At 48.0% G+C, this 18,848-nt stretch overlaps 3 protein-coding genes across 7 annotated transcripts in view; 1 reads left to right on the forward strand and 2 right to left on the reverse strand.

Moving 5' to 3' along the window:
• Positions 1–4,581: 4,581 nt before the first annotated feature.
• LOC144470422 (ubiquitin carboxyl-terminal hydrolase 3) lies at positions 4,582–15,199 on the reverse strand. 4 transcript variants are annotated; one of them, XM_078181516.1, is made up of 8 exons: positions 14,516–15,199; positions 14,370–14,429; positions 12,910–14,071; positions 8,375–8,522; positions 7,338–8,130; positions 6,688–6,930; positions 6,408–6,601; positions 4,582–6,247 (listed from the first exon to the last, which is right to left on the reverse strand). In XM_078181516.1, the coding sequence occupies exons 3-8, from the start codon at positions 12,998–13,000 to the stop codon at positions 6,085–6,087; spliced, it is 1,632 nt and encodes a 543-aa protein (XP_078037642.1). In that variant the 5' UTR covers positions 13,001–14,071; positions 14,370–14,429; positions 14,516–15,199; the 3' UTR covers positions 4,582–6,084. The 4 variants fall into 4 exon arrangements, with proteins under 4 accessions (XP_078037642.1, XP_078037641.1, XP_078037640.1 ...); XM_078181515.1 differs by having other exon boundaries at positions 14,357–14,429; XM_078181514.1 differs by having other exon boundaries at positions 14,370–15,199.
• A 131-nt stretch (positions 15,200–15,330) lies between these two features.
• Rps17 (ribosomal protein S17) lies at positions 15,331–16,279 on the reverse strand. The gene is made up of 3 exons (XM_078181517.1): positions 16,229–16,279; positions 15,781–15,932; positions 15,331–15,648 (listed from the first exon to the last, which is right to left on the reverse strand). Exons 1-3 carry the CDS (start codon positions 16,229–16,231, stop codon positions 15,408–15,410), a joined length of 396 nt encoding a protein of 131 aa, XP_078037643.1. The 5' UTR covers positions 16,232–16,279; the 3' UTR covers positions 15,331–15,407.
• A 506-nt stretch (positions 16,280–16,785) lies between these two features.
• The window catches only part of Fur2 (furin-like protease 2), a 432,764-nt gene continuing 430,701 nt past the window's right edge, over positions 16,786–18,848 (forward strand). For both annotated transcript variants that reach the window (XM_078181511.1, XM_078181512.1), the window contains exon 1: positions 16,786–17,621. The gene's annotated coding sequence lies outside the window, so the exon portion shown is untranslated. The remainder of the gene's footprint in view (positions 17,622–18,848) is intronic.

Genomic DNA, 18,848 nt, shown 5'->3' on the forward strand with positions numbered 1-18,848 from the left:
GTTACTACCTTTCCTTTTCGAAAACTGAATTTATAGAATTTTTTGACACGTGCTCTGCGTAGGATTATGAAGAATAATGTAAAGAAGAAACTTATCATTAATAAACTAAATTATAAACTACAGTAAGTTCTTGAATTGCCAGAAGCGAACTGCTATGCTCCGATTGGTTGACGATTCACATTTAGACAGTGCTGCCCTCACAGTCAACGACATACAATAGCGAGTGGTAACCTAAAGTTAAGATCGATTATTTTTCAAATAGTGTTAGTGAAAATTTCATTGTAATATCTCCAATGATTTAAAAATTATAAAAAATATCACTGCGTTTCTAAATTCTAAGAATGTTTCTATTTGAATTGAGTTTCTTTTTCATTTCTAATAGAGAACATCAGTGGGTCTATTTTGTATTTATCAAGTAGCTCTATGTCTCTCTGGGTAATACCATTTCTATAACGAAATCTGTACGGCCAGATACCGACCTACTGAATTCGTCTATTCACGAAACTACCTTAAATACTCCTTGAAATTATATTCTAAAATCTTATGTACTACTACTACAGGTTCGTTATTACGCGATGCTCTTCATATGTTTTCCTTCAGCGTGAACACAGAGCAACCCGATCATTCAGCTAACCTCCCAATCGGTAGCATTGAATGAAAAATTGGTAGGAGATTTTCCATGGGCCCGATATGTTAAACACCAACATCAGAAGCCTGGACAAGACAGAACCAGAAGCCTCGAACACGCTACCCTGTCTCTCTGGTATGAACCTAAATATCCGATCTTTCTTCGTCCGCTCTCATTTCCATTTGTTCTTTATCTTTCCCCCCGAGCACCGCCGGCAACCCTAAACGGCGAACGATCGAGAGCACTAAACGAATCTTAGGATCTAACGTGCGTCTTTAAACAATTAACGAATAAACAGTGGACGTAACCCTGATGGTGCAGATCGCTGGCTCAACCAGGAGGAAAAAGAAAATCCCGAGAGAAGCAGCAGCAGCTCCGGTGGCAGCTCAGCGTCGGACTTGAAGAGGCGTCTTCAGGATCTGCCGTCCCGGAACGCGCCGGCTTCCCTGGCGAGTCGGGCGATCAACACCAGCCGACGGCTTTCCCGAAAACGAGACCTTTACTTCTACAGCGCGACGAATCGGATCGAGGAGAACGACGAGAAAGAGGAGCAGGAGTCCCTGCAGTCGAAGAGAAGCGCAGGATCGAGGAACAGCGCCGCGAGAACTCGCAGAAGAGCGAAAATCCGCGCCGAGGCTATGCCCACGCAGATAATCGACAACGAAGCACCATCGGTTGTAAAAGTCCCAGCTACAGAGTCCCAGCAACCGACTCCTCTGTCCAGAACGCCTTCTACGCACAATCCTCATTCTAATCAGCTCCACGTTGTCAACGAGACGTCGAGGTCGCAGACAAGTCCCTCGTTGCTTCGGGTTTTTTCGAAGACGAGTTCGCTGTGCAGCAGTCCGCCGTCGAAATTCGGCGGGTACAGACCCAACGCGGGTATAATACTGTACAATCTCAGCTCAAGCAGCGAGCAAGGCTCCGACTACGATAATCTGACCGACAGAATCGGTTTCCCGGCGAAAATAGAGTCGGCACCCGCTTCCGACAGCAGAACAGTCTCGGCTTCTCTGGAAGCACTCAGTAATTTAGACGAACTTGGGATCGCTGATCCTATTCCGAGGATGAGTTTGGATCAATTGATGAGTCCTGCTAAAAATGAGGATCATAGGTCTTTTTATAGAGGCAAGAGAACGGCAAAAAGCGATTCTTGCGACATGCGAGGTAGCGTTGATGGGATCACTGATCAACAGCTGTTCCTGTCTGCTAGAGAAAATACTCATTATCGAATGCAGACCACGGAACCTTTGTTCGATACACCTCGTGACACTTCTGCAGAAAACACTCCTACAGAAGTCCCCAACTACGAGGAACGGGATCATTATGAGGAAGACTCGGTACAAAGTTGTCAGAAGGTTTCATCATTGAAGGAGGGTTTTGATAACCTATCGCCCCCGAATCTCATTATCAACGCAGATCAAAAATCCATTTCTGGAGGTCTTTCTACCGACGATGACAGCGTACAATCCGTAGGATATCAAATAAAGAAGGCACCGTCCAAGCGTTCCCTGGATCTGAGTGAAATCAAACCAACCAGAATTCCTTTGTCAACTTCTAGGATCCACGAGAAGGCAGAGAAAATGTTTTCTCCTAGATTCAGAGCTTGTTCCAGCGGCGGTCGCAGCGCGACGTCGTCGTTGCAAGAGTTTTTCAACGACGAATTGAAGAGGAGAGAAAATGCTCCGACCAGAGAGTCTCTCAAGAGTGAGGACTCCCAGCAGGAGTATGTAAACGTTCCTTCCCTCGCTCTGAACTCACAGGAGATGACTTCGTCCGCGTCTTCGCAGAGCAAGACTCCGGGAAAGCACTTAAACGCGAACGATTTGATGAAAGCCCTATCGAGCGTGTCTTTGTTCCAGAAGGAAAACACTTACAGGTTGTCTTGCGATAGGACCTCTAGGAAAATCGAAGCAGGAGACGCTGCGATATCGTCGGCGAAATTTGATGAGAATTTTAAAAGGTGTACGTCGTCCATGTCCCACAGTCCGATGTCGAATCTGCCTAAATCGGCGGTGCAAGTTGGTTTGAATCCTGTCTCGATCGAATCGGACAGGCAATCGTACGTACAGGGCTTTATGACATCCGATTTTGACAGCCTCGAGAGCAATCGACCTCTTCAATCTGATAAAGAGTCTCCTGTGATCAATTTTGATAATGCAGCCAATGAAACGAGTAGCAGATCATTAAGAAGGATAGGCTTGGAAACGCATGTCGACAAGACAGTGATTAAAAATTATTCAAGAGACAGCGAAGAGAGAAACTATGAAGCCTCGGGTTCGCCGAAGAGGTTCAGTTCTTTCTTCCAGGTTCGCATGGATGAACCGCTAAAATTGAAGCCTCACGCTGTTGACGAAAACTTTGAAGAAGACAGCGAGGATTCAGATACACCTCGCAGCAAAAACAAACGAATGACAAACAGGTATGCAACTTCGGATTGCTACGAGACTCGCGATTCTCCGTCGGGAGAACCCGAAGACTCGGACAATTTTTCCACGAAGACGGAGACCATCGAAGCCATGAGTTACCACGAGAACTACTTGCATACCCCATACGAGGGAGGGATCTACGAGCAGCTTCCTGAAAAGACGAAACTCAATCAGGTGGGAGACGGTCAAGATGCCGCAGAGTCTACTAAATTCGAGTTTCCGGATTCCTCGGAAGGCGAAGACGAGGAGGACAAGGTAATAGAGAGCAAGCCGCGAGTCTCTTTGGAGCAGATGGCGGCCGAGCAGTTCCGGAAAACTATCTTCGGAGAACAAACCAGGGCGATCCAGTCCGACACCGTGTCCTATTTCACCGAAAAGTTCTACGACGCTTCGTCGCTCGTACAATCCGCGTCAACGTCGAAGCTGCCCAACTCTCACGACACCTCGAGGTTCCGGAGGAAGAGCCAAGATCGATTTCCCTTCACGATGTCGGAAAAATCGAGCGCCGCTTCTCAGAAGCATCCCGGACGACTCGAAAGCGTGAACGAAGAGCTGAAGTCGATGGAAAAGACCTACAAGCTGGAATTGCATCCGAGTATTATGAGATTAGCCGGAGAGGGTTTCGAGGACACGCCTGCCGAGATCATCGATTATGTCTCGTTCAATGAAGAACGACAGCCTCGATCAAGAATGAGGAAACTCATGAAGAAGTTCTCGGCGAGGTGGACGAGATCGATGAAGCCGGACGAGGCGTTGGATGCGAAGACGACGGACGTTCTGTACGAGAATCGAGACTACCAAGGAGACTCTGCGGTTGATAGTTGTTCGGAATCTTCTTTACTGAAGGATCTAAAGACGTGCAGTCCTCACAGCAGTCAGAATGCGACCAAAGAATCTCCCGATGAGCAATCCTCGGTTGTCACTGAGAAGAAGTCTACCGCCAGGAACGAAAGTTCCAGGTATACGTTTGCCAGTGTCACATCGAGCAGACGGCACGATCGCGACAATCTATGGGTTCAGGAGATCAACAGTCCCGGGACTAATCATGAAGACGAGAACAAGATTACGGAAACGCCGAAGAAAAGCGATGAGAGAACGAAGAAGGACCCTTATTCCGTGTTCTTTGTAAAAAGCACTCAGCATACGCCTGACACGTCTGCTAGGGGATTCCGTCCGGGAGAAGAGTCGAGAGGTGGACACTCTTCAGAGAAAAAGGACAAAGTGAAGTTCCGAGTCAGTGCTTTAGCTATGACGTCAAAAAAATCTAACGAGAGTATCATCAAGGAGCCAATTAACAGGAGAATCTTTGAAAATCAAGAGCGAGAGGTTGACACTGGCTGTTTGTGTTTGCGATTTTATCGAATGATCATTCCTAGGTATCGATCGTGGGTATGGAAGTTCTCCCGGTCGCCGTCGGCCAAGCAGAGACCTAGATTTTCGCCGAGGAAAAGAAAGGAATGACAATTTTATTGCATTTTTTGTACATAATTAACAGTATCGAGCACCGAGTTTGCTGTACATTTGTAGAATTATATAAGTTGCTCAGAGCATTCTGTTAGGGGACCAAGTTGTTATGATAGATCATAGATCGGCGGGCGCACCTAATATATTCGCCATGAATAAATATCGTTTCATCGTTCATGTTCTTTATTTATACGTCGTTCGTACATATCTCATTTATTCTCAATAATAGTGTTGCACGCTTACTTCCATCATGTTTCTCTCTCTCTCTGTACTCTATCTTTCTCTCCTTCCTCTTTTATTCGTCATACGAGCATCGTGCGAGTCTTTTGCCGAAGAATGCGCGTTTATCGAGTGTATTTATCGCCTTAATAAAACGTTTCTCCGCTACGCTTTTTTTTTAACTTATCATCGTTATTATCGTTTACCATTATAGAAAAAATAAGTCTTTAAATAATCACATAAGAGTTGTCGAGCCTTCGAGAACCGTATGGGGGGTTGGGGGGGGGGGGAGGGGGGATTTGGTGGGCAGGGGGGGGGGGGGCGGAAAATGAGAGAACGTGTTTTTTTTTTCTCTTGTGTACACAAACATGCATGTATAACGTGGTACCTTCGACATATACACACGTGAAAATGATCCGCGTACACTTTCGTGGTGTTCCATCTCTTACTTTCCTCTTAAGTATCCGAGGATAATGAAGGATAACGCGTGTGTTTCAGTTTTTCTGTTTCTTCTCTTTTCTTCGCTTGTTCTTTCTTTCTTTCTTTCTAGTTTTTACGACAGAATCAATCTCTCCCTCTCTTTCTCCCTTCGAAACAACGATGCGCACTAAGCCTAGAAAAAATCTATCTACCGAGAAGACCAGTCGTTTTCGCGTTAAAACTAGACGAGGTTACGCGTGATTCCGGTACGCGGGTCCGGCGGCGAGGAGGTTTTAATCGATTCGATGAAAGGAAGGTGGTCAACGGCCACCGGCGAAAAGGAGCACAAAGAAAATCCAACGCTAAAGGCAACGCGTTTCCGCGATCCGCCTCTAGTCACTCTTCTTTCCTCTCGGTTTCTAAAAAAGGAAAGGGAGCCGTGAGGCCCTCGTCTCATGCCCCTACATGTTCATGGGGAAGGGCCATTCCGCTGACGGCCGTTCTCTGAGAGACTTTTCCTCTCGAATTCGCCGAGAAAACGAGCTAGCAGGCCAAGCGAAATTCCAACTTTCAGGTCGCCGAGGACTACAATCAGCTATTTCGCTTCGAACGACGATGCAGATATAAGATATCGGGTATCAAGCTCGCGCATCGTACCGTGTGGCAAGCTGTTCTACGATGTCGAGCAGAGATTAATTATTTTAATAGCGGCAGAAACGCGGCCAGGAGACCTCTCCGTTCCTCTTTTAGAAACCCGGACGCAGTGAGAAGGGCTTTGCCACCCTCCCGTTTTGGCCGTTTACTGTATGCACCATTCAGATTCATAGTCAAATTCGGTTAGTTCTTGTTCGATCGCTCATCGTCGTCGTCGTCGTCATCGTCGAAGCTCGTGTCGTCGGGACGGGACTGACTGGGGATACGGCGTCACAAAGGGGGTGGAATGGAGAACTCTTTCCGCACGTAGAACAAAATGTATGGTTTGCACTTGGCGACCGCATCCGTGGTCGCTGGTCGCACCGAGCTGTCGTTAAAGTGAAACCATTGTCCGTCGTGAACAGCAAAGGCAGTGTAGTGTCCAGTTCCAGCGCTGAAAATAATGCAACGGATGTTAAAACTCGAACTTCTTTAAACCTGAGTGAAATTTATCAACCCTTGTCTCAGTAAACGGGCGATTGATACAAAAATTCTCATGAATTACACGGATCATACTATGAACTACGTGAAGAGCTAAATGTAGAAAGACGCACCCCGAACCGTGATGCACGATAACGGCAGCCAGGTCGTACAGGTGGCTATTCGAGCCGCCTAACTTCGTCCCAGTGACGCCTCGCACCGTAAACGCTGACATGTCGAGCGACTTCATGGGAAAGTCCACTTGCGTATCCACCTTCGACCGATAAGAATTGCACCACCTAAATCTTTTAATGTGAAGGCACAACACCTGAAACCAAGTGCCGCCGTCAGCCAAGAAATTTCGCGTAATCGATTCTTTGTGGGGAGTCCTTATCGAACATCGACGATGCTAACATTAGGCAGCCTGTGTATCCAGAACCTCTTGGTGGACCTTTGCTTCCCCATACAATTGTCGCAGAAGTAGAGCTCGCTGTCCGCCAGCTCCTCGACTTTGAAGAATCTCGTCAGACTGTACGTCAGACTGCAGACCTCTTCCTGTTCTTTCGTCCGTCGTTGCAGTCTGTCCGGTATGTCCAGCGACAAATCCTGGAACGGCTCGTGCGTCTTGGAATCTGTTCGGCAGTTCATGCAATGGACCTGCGCGAGGAAACGCGATCCATAATTCGTCCGCGCTTCTCCCAAGAAGAAAATGAATAAAATGACTTTCCAACAGTACGAACATTTGGAACAAGACACTTCTTCTATCGTTCCGCGTCAGAGCGACGAAACACAACCACCGATACGAGCCATTCCAAGTGGGTCATTGATTATCCTAATACACGCAGGACTCGTTATGTACCTTGGTAAATTCTTCCCAAGCTTGATAACTATTATATTACGCAACCCGATCAAATTCCATACAATTGAAATTGCCAAGACACGCATCAAGTTCAGCGTCTTAGAAATAATCCGGCGACCGTATTCTATGCGATTCAATGTGGAGTGGCTCGTAGGAACATCGTCACCCGCACCGCCAAGTGTCCCGGAAATTGACGGCGACTTACCACGCTAAGTAGTGTGCCCCCAAAGACCGCTGTAACAATGCTCTGCTTGCCCCTCAGACCTAGAGGCTCGTGTCCCAGTCTGGGCAGCAGCTGCAGGAGCTCCGTGTGCAGCCTGTCGAGCATGTAGGTGAGAAACTCGTGCGCGTCCTGCTGCTGGTAGCCGCGAAATCTCGGCACGACCTTCCAGATCACCAAGAAAAGACATTCTGGAGAGATCGCCTGGCCGTTCGAGCCGCCCAGGTTCAAACCAAGCAGAACTTTCCTCAACTCCTCGGCGAGGAGGGCGTCGCTCATGCTCAGCTCTTTCGCTCTACCGGGGGTGACGATACGCCCCCTGTGCGTCGGCGACTCGTCGAACGGTATGCCCTCGAGGCACGGCATCTGCGTCAGATACTCGCAGAAATGGCTGATGTTGTTGAACGACTGAAGCACGACGTTCATGAAACAGGTGTTGCCGAGATTCCTCAGGCCGACGACCTTCTTCTCTTTGGTAATCTTGGAGCTTCTACGCTTGGTCGCCGGCCGGTTATCCCCGCTCGTCCCATCCAGGGAGTGTAGCCTCTTCCTCGCCGTTCTCGGCCGCAGGTTCCTCACGACCACTTCCGCTTTCCACAGCGCGTCCGCGTCGGTGTCGTTGTCGCTGTTCTCCCGTCGCGACGACGGCGTCGTCGACGGCGACGTGTTCCAGTTCTCGTCGTTCTCCTTGTGCTCATCCTTCCGGAACGTGATGCGACGGATCTTCTCGATCTGGCCGTTCGTTGTGTCGTTCACAACGTACTCGTCGCACATGTAACTGTAACAAGCAAATCCTTAGAATCACCCGGTTCATATCTTTTTAATTCGAAGTTGCTGAAATTTTAAAAACTCTTTCGGAAGAAAAGATCAAATAAACTTGTTAATCCAAGCTGTTACTTGAATCTTGTCGTTGTTATAAAGCAATAGAGACCAGTCATTTTCAGTGCTCGATAGGTTTAGGGTTAAAGAAAAATATATAATATACTTCAAAATCATCGATTAGAAAACGATTGGAAACTTACCAGAATACTGCCAGGTTCTCACAGTCTATGCAAACGCAATGCTGAGTATCTTGTTCATGATGCTGCAACGCGTGGCCCGACACGTAGCGTCCGCAGTGCACCGCGCCGCAGTAGAGACACAGCCAAGTACTCTTCTCGGTTCCACATACTGTCGACAATAATAAAATAATTAGCGATACCACAAAGGTGTACAACAATGCGAGGCCGGAATATTTCTGGCAGCTTCAACGAGAATGTTTAAACATTGGTTAGCCATTATGGTAGTTCAAAGTAGACAGGGTATTTGGCCCATAAAATTTGCCCTATCTGGACAACTCGGTTAACTTCATGAAAGAGGAAATAAAAGGAACGAGTACAGTAAAGTCATAATAAATGGAATTGAACTTGAATCGCGACGAAGAATCCAAGATAATCGCTTCGAGGTTGTTCGACGCCATATTGTCAGCGACGTTAGATTCGCGTAGCTAGGCCGTAAAGTAGCGAATAAACGATTGAACTAGGAAAATGTCAGATCGACTGTGTATTTGTTATAATACTTAAGTCTAAACTAGTATTGCAGAGGCTAATAGCAAACTCGAAAGTTCAGCACTAATTTTTGGTAAAGCAATTTCATGAAGTTTCTGTAGGAAAAATGTCGGTGCTGAAGAAAAGTTGTTCACGTAGGACCGAATATTATATCTAGAGACACGAGTACTGGTAATTTCAGTCATTGAAGTCATAAGGACCTCAAGACATCCTCGTATCTCTAGAAAAGGCAGGTCGCCAGAATAAAATACGCTGTAAAGAATCCTTTTGAATAGGACGCGATTGATTTGACTCCATATTCGGATGCTGTATTCGCTTCGATGCCCGGCGATCGCTAAATATCACGAGCACCACCACCGCGACGGTGCACCATCTTTTTGACTCGTTCCCGCTTACGTAATTCTCGAGAGAGCGCGTAAAACCAGGGTGAATGGATGGAAGGCTGTTCGACACACCCCCTTCGCAGTCGATCGATCGCGAAATGTCTCGCAATTCTATCGGGTTCGAGATTTTGCATGCTCGTTCCTTTCTTTCGTTACGGGTCGTCGCAGGGAAAAGACGATCTCTCCCCGATTCCGAAACCAAGAGAGAAAATTCGTGGATCGTTGCTCCGCGACACAATTGATCGTGTCCCCCGGCTAATTGAACAAGTAAGCAGGCATCGTTCGCGAAGTGGATTTCCCGGCGCGCGGTTTACCGTTCCAGGCAAATCCATAGCTGGCCGCGCGCTGCGAACAAATCGGTAGAGATTTGCCCGAAAGGAAAAGAGCGTGGCTGCATAAAAATGTGAAACGACGTCGGTTCGTGTCAGGCGTAATCCGATCTGTCGAGCGGTGCTCGTTTCGCGAAGGGCACCACACGCGTTTATTTCGCAATTGCGCCGCCTGTGGAACGACGACGGCGGTTTCGAATTCGACACCCCGGAGCGGGGCGCGTTCGCGGCAAGGCGCAGAGAAATTCGGCAGTTGATCGATCCTCGATCGCTCTAAAACGGTCCGCGGTCCGTGCGAAATATTTTTCCGCGGCCGATGTATTCTTGGAAAGATCGCGGCCGTTCCGCGCTCGCGATGCAGGTACGAGAGGAACACGGGGGGGGAGGTCTCTCTCTCTCTCTCTCGAATTTCACGTTCGCCGGAAGATGGATATCGGAGGTGACCGGAGAGCCTACCGAAACGAGATCGAGGCGGATCCGTTCGTGTGTCCGTCTCGCCTGGACGGACGAAACGATTCGACGTCGCCACACCTACTGTGCGCTTTCGCGTGGAAGAAATTTTCGTGCGTGTAGCACCGCGCATCGAGCTGGATGCAGGATTGCCGACCCGAGCCGACCCGACGCGACCCGCGCGTGTTCGCGTCGCGTCACACGTACCGACACATGGAGCAGCGGTCTCGAGGGCCGCGATGTGTAACAGAACGGAAGAAAAATTCGTTAAGGCAGCGGTGGCACCCGTATATATCGGGGCATCCGATTAGCAACGACGCTGTTATCGATTTTGCTACGTCGTACCCGAACCAGCTTGCAGCGCAGGAAAAGAGGCAGAAGAAGTGGGGAGGGAGGGAGGGAGGGTAGGGTAGGGTAGGGTAGGGTAGGGAAGAGAAGGGAAGGGAAGGGAAGGGGAGGGAAGGGAAGGGGAGGGAAGGGAAGGTGTGGAGCATGGGGTTCTTTCATAGCCCACAAGGGACGATTTTTCTCCTGCGCGCGATTCGTCGACCGCCTGCGGTAATTCTTGCCCGGCACACGAAGCGGAGCAGCGTGGCTCGCGAGACCATAGGGGATATTTAAATTGATCTCACAGGCCTGGAGCCGCGTCGCGCGAGTCCGCCGAGCGTGAATCTCCGCGAGGGAGGCGGCGGCAGGTCCGATGGCCGAAATTCGAGCGTGACCAACGACGCGTTGGTCATCCGGTGACCGCCGACATGGAGAAAAATCTTCCGTCTGACTCATCGTGCACGCTTCGGAAATGCGGACTCTCTCCGCGACTATCCGTCTGCTCCTCCCCACCCGCAAACCCTTTTCTCTTTTCTCCCCTCGCCGGAACACGCCGGATTAGAGGGAGACCGAGAGAGAAAGAGAGAGAGAGAGAGAGAGAGAGAGAGAGAGAGAGAGAGGAGAACAGACGAGACGGACACGTTTCGCGAAACGCGTTTAGGGCCGACGCGCGCTCGTACGTTCTCGACGGGACGACGAAAGGCACTCCGGCGACGGCCGGCGGTTTCTTATTTACGTAACGCGCGGCGCGGTCTCTTCTGGGAACTTGTTACGATTAAACGACGACTCCGCGAGAGAGTCCGCAGCAGTCTGTCGCGAAACCCGTTCGAGAGAGCCGCGTCGATTGTAAAACGCTTCTCTTCCTGCCCGGCTCCGCTGGCCTCCGTAGGCGAGAGAGACAGAGAGAGAGAGAGAGAGAGAGAAAAGAGAGGAGTCGGTGGTCACGAAGCCGAACCGGAGAACGATTGTAAAACGCGTGCGAGAGTCCGGCGAGTAGCCAGGGTCGGGGGAGAGGGCCTCTTTCAAAGGGAGCAATAAAAGTATTGCGCATATTTCGGGTAAATATAGTACTAGAGGCCGTGCAAAGAGAAAGGACAAAGAGACGGACGGGGTCTCTCTCTCTCTCTCTCTTTCCGCGGAGGAGGAGGAGAAAGCAGCAGCAGCAAGCGGCTACGGCAGCAGCGTCGGGAATAAGGGAAAAACTGCCTACACGAGGCTGCGGTGTGGCATTCTCTCATTGATTTTTCGAACGCGTCTGGCGGCCCCTGATGCTTCTCGAGAAATCTCGAGGCGGTGTCTCGTTCGCGGAGCCGGAAGCGGCGCAATAAAATCGAGAAAAGCGGCTCGGGGCGCGGCGGGGAGGTGGAAAAGGACGGAATAACACGGACCGGAGGGGCAGAGCCGCCGCGGAGAGCACGTTTATCTGGCGAGTTCTAATGACAGATCTCGGGGCCAGCTGATTAGTGCTGTCTGGTATTGATTTTCCAATGACGGCCGCGCCGCATACTGAGAACTCCCAGCAGGACGATGCACACGCGCACCGTCCGCGCGCGACGCTCTTGTTCGGTCCGTCGAGCGCGAGAGAGAAAGAGAGAACCACCCATGAACGGAGCATGCACACAGACACCAACTTATATCGCGCCAGAGAGATATACGAATGCGTCAAGGAGTGGACTTTTCACATCCACGCACACAGAGCAGCGCGACTGTGTGTCCACGCGCGCGCGACGCTCCTCTCTCTCTCTCTCTCCTTTTTCATCTGTCTCTTTCTCCGGTGGTATCACACACAGTGTACTTATATACCGCCGTGGGACACGTATATATCGTGGCACGACGAGTTCGATCCGCGATACATGCAAACGGGTACGCTGGGTTGCGCGTCCGAGTCCGAGGTATCGTCGACGAAGCGTGGTGTCTATTGAGCAGCGTCGATGGGAAAGGGGGAAAATGGTAGCATGCAGAGAGAGAGAGGAGAACATAGGCTGTGCTGACGATTACGGTCGTTTTGGAGCACGCTTCTTTTCGCGACGGGAAATAGGAATGGTTTCTGCTCCGTCTTGTCGGGTACGACGCCTCAAGGCCGCGAGAGGAACGGCCGGGGCCTCGGTCACGAGAGGCAAGGGAGAAAGAGGAAGGGAACCAAGCGAGACGGAGAAAAATGAGAGAGAGAGAGAGAGGGGGGGAGGGGGAGAGTGAGAGAGAGAGAGAGAGTGAAAGAATAAAAGAACGCAGGAGAGAAAAGAAAGTACGGTAAAACAGACCCGGACAGAGACAATAGTTTGGCGAAAGGGAGGATCGTGAGATCGAACGGGTACGCTGTACCCTTCCGAGAAAGAAACGATGCGTATGTCGTTGGATCTGTCGTTTCGAAACGGAAGAGAAAGAAACGCGGAGAGTGCCTCGGCCCACGGACACGACACACACGCCTCTCTTTCTTTCTTTCTCTCTCTCTCTCACTCACTCTTGCTCTCTTCGTAGGAAGACGGACGAGGGGTCTGGGTGATTTTATATCGGGCCATACCTGCACAGACGAACGGTAGATCCTTCGTGCAGCTTGCTTCTACGTCGTTACTGCCGAATTGGACGCTTTGAGCAAGATGTGGACACTCCATGTTTCCCTAGGCACGATTCCACGGGGCCCTCGTGGCCCCTTCGTCGGCGAGTGCCTGCGTATATGTACGTGCCTGCGTTTACAACGTGTTCTTTCCTTCTCTCTCTCTCTCTCTCTCCTTCTCTTTCTCCGTCTCACCGTATCTATCCTCTCCCTCCCACCCTCCCGCGATTCTCACGTTCTCTCGCGGCCCGACGAGAGCCAAAGGAGAGCAGTAGCTGGCGGAGGACAGGGTGGGAATGATAGAGAAAACGTGTCCGGGGTACGCTTCGGCGCCCCGCGATGTCCGTCACATAGCGCGTGGAATAAGGGCACCAGCGCGTACCAGTCCCTTTAACGGAACAAAAAAAAAGAAGAAAGGATCCGACCGTTCACGATGCGCAACCACGACGGACTGAGGAAAACCGAGCAGACCGAAAACGAGCAGCCGAGCGCCCGACTGGCCCCGACTACCGACCGAACGCAACCGAGCTGCGTCGGGCTCGGTTCTGCGGTGGTCGGGCTACCTCCAGAGTCACAGACCACGAATAGTCGACTGACTCGCCGGTCGTACAGTCCTCTCCTCCCTGCGCCCAGAGAGTTCCGATCATTCGCAGGCGTGTGACCGCGGTTAGGCTATTCCCTCCGCGACGTCGCGTTTCGATACCTCTACGCCGTCGCGTCCTCTAACCCCGCTTCTCCCGTTGCGCAGCCTCCAATGCGCAAGCCTCTCTGGAGAAGGTGAAACGTCGGGGGGGGGGGGGGGGGGGAGACGGACCAATGCGAACGAGCGCTCATGCGAAGCGTGCAGTACACTCACTCTGAAAACTCACAATTATTTGTGTAAGCCATGAAATATATTCGTGCTACATCAGAAGGGTTTGATAAAATGACGTATCAAGTAGAATGTTTTGATATAATGGCAGCAAGTATAAAGAGTAATTCAACGTTGTAAATGCAAAGTGTAAAAGGCACTTATACTTATAGCCGCTGACCACTGTACTCCTGTTGCACCAGACTTGCATAATAGGTCTGGAGTGGTTGCTTATTATTGAAATGAAACGTATTTCAACTGGCATCGTTCAATATTAGCCTACAATATTGAAAAATATTATAGTACAACGAATAAGATACAGTGGAACTTATCCAAAAACACGTTCACAATGTACTGTGAAGGGGGACAGGTTCTAAGCTCCAGTTTGGGGGGATTTAAGAATCATAAAAGCTATAACGTAATCAGATAAGATCAGCTTTTGGAAGATTTCGGTATATCTAAATCGGACAGAAATGAAGAAACTGTCTATGGATAATTTTAGATACGAAATAAAGTTAGCATACAACAGTTTATAAAAATGATAAACAATAAAGTGTATCTTACACTAATTGCGTACCACGGCGTCGAATTCATCGTCGATTTTCTCTTGTTTCCAATAAGATCCAGAAAATTCTTCCTAAATAATTATTTACAGTACTGTTTTGAGCAAAAGACTGTGTACGACTTACATGTCACGAAAGTTTTGAGTGCATCTGTACGTACTCTCCCACTTGCAAGACGTGTTTGCTGTGAGGGCAGCACTGTGGCAACACCGAGTTGTCGGCCAATCAGAGCGGAGAGAAACTTTCTTTCGCCCTCTCCGTCATCGCGTTGTGTCACCAGAATTTCGCGACGCCGCAATAAGGATACCGTGTTCTCTCTTTCTCTCTTCATCGAACCTCGCCACCTACTGTTCAGGTTGAGCTAGGCTCTCTAGCCTTGGATCGTGTTAGGTCGCACAGACTCTGAACGAGTTAGCCAGGTCCGGGCCATGTGTGTGGGTGTTGAAGAAGGGCGACGCGTTTTCACCGATAATGCACACACGGAGGAACGTAACATTGCTTCTATTGCAAAATCTATTCCACAATATATTTTTCGATATTCGATACGCCAAGGAACCGTTAGTAAATTTGATATCTCATCGCTTGAATGTACCCTGAAAAATGAATTGATTGTTCTGTAGTATGCGACTTTCCACTGAAAATGATTCCTTAACAAATCTACTATTAATATTCATCATAAAATTTTGTACGTAAGCGAGGTTTTTTTAAATTACATTCTATACGATAAAAAGAAAGGCCTACTTTTTCCGTTCAATTAAAATGGCCGACTTTTACGCATGCGTATATCGATATAACTTGTGATTAATTTTTCATGACGCTCTCGAATAACTTAAAGCATTACGAATTATGGCTCGTGTTTTATCGGATATTCAATTTCAACTTAAATTAGTTTCTAACTAATCTAGCTGATATTTATGGCAGCAATATTACATACTGCAGATACATATTATTATAAAGAACTTTAAAAAAATAAGATTATTATTTGAGATTGTCAGCTTGCATTTTTATTAAAAAGTGCAACACTAACAAACTTATTTATTATAAAGAAAAATTTAAGAACGTCTGCTATATGGTGGTAATTGAGATTGTGTGAGTTGGAGTCCAGGGATATTGTTAAATCCAAGCATCTGTAACATTTCCTTGGTTTCTGGATCGACCTCGATGATGTCGTGCTCCAGGGCAGAGACCTCAGGGACATAGTTGTCTCTGCGTTCCCTCTCTTCCTCTTGCAGTTTGATGGAAATACCACGGACTTGGCTGTGCCTCAGACGTTTCATTAAATGCGTAACAAATCTATTCGACAAAAAAACAGTACAAAGTCTTAAATTTGTACACTATAGCCAAATTGTCATTATTTTGTTATACTTCCAGGTAGAGTGAGATCAGGAATCGGCTTGAGTAACTAAAACGTAAAAATATATTTACCCAGCGATTTTGTTACGGAGAGATTTGCTAGGAATAATAGCAATTTCTTCACATATCCTCTTATTGGTATGGAAGTCCATAGTCAATCGAGTGTAGTATTTCTCGATGATGAGTTTGGCGGCCTTTTTGACCGTTTTAGTCCTGACGCGACTCTGCAAACATAAATCTCATATTATTTTTACAATTCATATTCCCAAATTCAACTTATCTTTCGTTCGATGTCGATATACACAGAAAGAACTAAAAAACACTGGCAATACTTGCACATAACCTAAACTTTCAAAACTATGCTCGACAAATAAGTTAAAACAGGTTTAAACAAACCATATTTCGATTTTTTTATTCAATGTACTTATTGATACGTTGTAAAATTATTCATTTGCACATTTAACGAGAGATTGCTATGATTTTTACAGATTAAAACTAGAAAATATTAAAACGTACGCACCATGTTGGCTATTGTATCCGAAAAGACATAAACCAAGATGGAAGAGAGATACTACCGCCGCGTGACTATCAACACCCGCGGCAAAGCAGCGAATTACACTCTCGAGCGGATGTAGATAATTAGCGTTTTCTATTTTATCAGCAATCTTTTACAGACATCTATATCTGTTCGTCGATTACCATCAGAAGATTACTTTCCACTGTCAGCTATACCTCGTTCGTGCTTAGAGAAATTTTAATTCCGTGTTTGTTGTGTAACGTAGAGAGTATAAGAGTGATAAGAGTGATTTTGACAAAAGTCGGTATTACAGTCCAAGCGACACAAAATTAAATGTAACAATTAATATAGTATACTTCTAGTCTGTAATACAATTAATCGCCGATTCAATGGCATACAGATTTAGATTATAAGGCTGTAAGACTATGAGTATCATAAGGACCATGAAGTTATCAACATTTCCAAACGGCGTCATAAATAAGATTGACCAATAGCTACGAGATGTCAGCACTGACCCGAAAGGGGTTGGCAAGCAGTACGAAACGTCAGTGTGTCAAAACATGTCGCACGCTGCGTTGTCTCTTGACGAAAGCAGCCGAATCGCGACTTATTCCCATCATTCGCGAGTGACATTAGGTGTGCACGTGGACGAGAACAGTTCGGTAGCCGTGTCGTCGTCCAGCTTGAACGAGAAGATCCAGGAACCGCAGAATATCGAGAACGCCAGGTGACAGGGTAGAGAGCAGTCTGCTAGACGATAGTGGGGGTTGGTTGCTCGACGGTGGCAGCACTGTCGGATAAACCGGTGAAAGGAGGAGAGCCAGCCTGTGCGAGAAGGACGCGGATGCGACCAGGTGGGGTGACCAGAGTGAGATGACACGGCGCCACGAGTCTACAGATTGGACGAAGACGGACAATTCGTTCAAGCGTACTCGGTGCTGGTCCGCGCGAGAGAGAGAGTACGCGTTCGGTGGGAGAGGAAGAGACTACATCGAGAAGGAGGGCAGACTCGCGAGGGAGAGGCGACGAGTTTGTTTATCGCCTTGGTGAACGGCGAGAGCAGTCAGTGCGGTGCTACACTTGGCCCGTAGTGGTTTGGACGATCGGTGTGGGTAGTTCGGTCCGTCGGTTTCGGTTCTCTTCTGACAATTTACCTCGGAGATACTTACTCAGTGCGCGGGTGTCGTGTGTCTATCGGTCGCGTGTCATCGTCTGGTCCGCTTCGCCCGGGGACCCTCGTGACAGAAGAAAATGCCGCGAACCGCTGCCAAAACATAGTCTGTCCCGTGCCCTCGCGTGCCAAAGTCGTTGACATTCGTGTCGCGCGCGCCGGAAAATTGCTGGAATTTCACCGACAACCAGCGGGAGCACGGCGACATCGTGATACATCGAGCAGGTAAATGAGAACACGTCCGATACTTTCCCCTACAGCGTTCCGACTCGTAAAAAACCATCACCGCAGGGATCGTCTTTCCTAATCGTGGGACGGATCTCTATCAGATTCCCCCATTCGAATAGCCCGCGATTTGTTGCCGTTTCGATATCGATGCTCGAGACCGATCGCTCGCGCTATTTCGCCGCGCGGCCTTTGTTTCTGTCAGCTGACAACGCGTCCTCGTGTGCCTTCTAGTGACTTTCTCCTCGTGAAACCTCTCTCGCGGCTTGGATCCCGTGTCGCGGCGGAGTTTTTTACATCCCGAGGCCCGGTTTCGTCGAGGCCGTTGAACGCATGTTTCGACCGGGGACACGGTTAGGGTTGCCAGTTGCGTATGTATATTCATTTCTTTGCGGTATGCCCACTTTATTTGCTTTAATTCTGTCGGTCGTCCTCGTCTCGATCGCTTTTCGATAAAGAAATTTCGGTGTACAGCATGGCGGGCGTTGGGTAACGGACCCACGAGGTTCCTTGACCTTTCGCGGACGCGGATCTTCCGAAACGTTTCGAACGGTTTCCTTAGGCAATTATATAGATTGTATATCGACGATGAAATGTAGAAAAAGATCATTTTGTCGTGCAGAGAAACCTGGTGTTTACAACCTCAAGCGTGTAGTTCTGGTATCGATGTTTCTCGATATTTGTTGCCAAACGATTGCCATTGGAACTATCGAATTCTGAGGACGTTACACGAATTTGAGAATATCGTTGTATTTTCCTCGTTTCTAAATTTTAAATAATTTGTGTCTTCATACGTTTATATCTCTATGTGTTGTACATCTAGTTTTATAAGTAATATATGGTATGTTATAGTATTTAATATACTAGGTATATGTGACATAACTAGACTTTGCTGCACATTAAAAATTGTCTATATTAATTTTCAGATACTAGAGTTACGTAGATGTTAACTTCTTTCTCGAATCATTTTAACAAGTTCGACCCCACACTTTTAAATTGTCTGCAAACGCAAATAAATGCTATATCATTCAGGTTTTCTTTATCCTCTTAACTAATGCAGTATTTCAGATTTTATATTTGAGAGTCAGTTATGCTGAAGTATGGAAGGGGGATGATCCAGGGTTAAATCCTTTGCATATAAATAACGCCAGTTTAAAAATATGCATAGTAAGATACAGTGTACAGTGTACAGTATAAGTCGCCAACGTGATTTTATACTTTTAGTAG

Source organism: Augochlora pura, chromosome 5 (assembly GCF_028453695.1).
Source record: "Augochlora pura isolate Apur16 chromosome 5, APUR_v2.2.1, whole genome shotgun sequence".
NCBI classification, from domain to species: Eukaryota; Metazoa; Arthropoda; class Insecta; order Hymenoptera; family Halictidae; genus Augochlora; species Augochlora pura.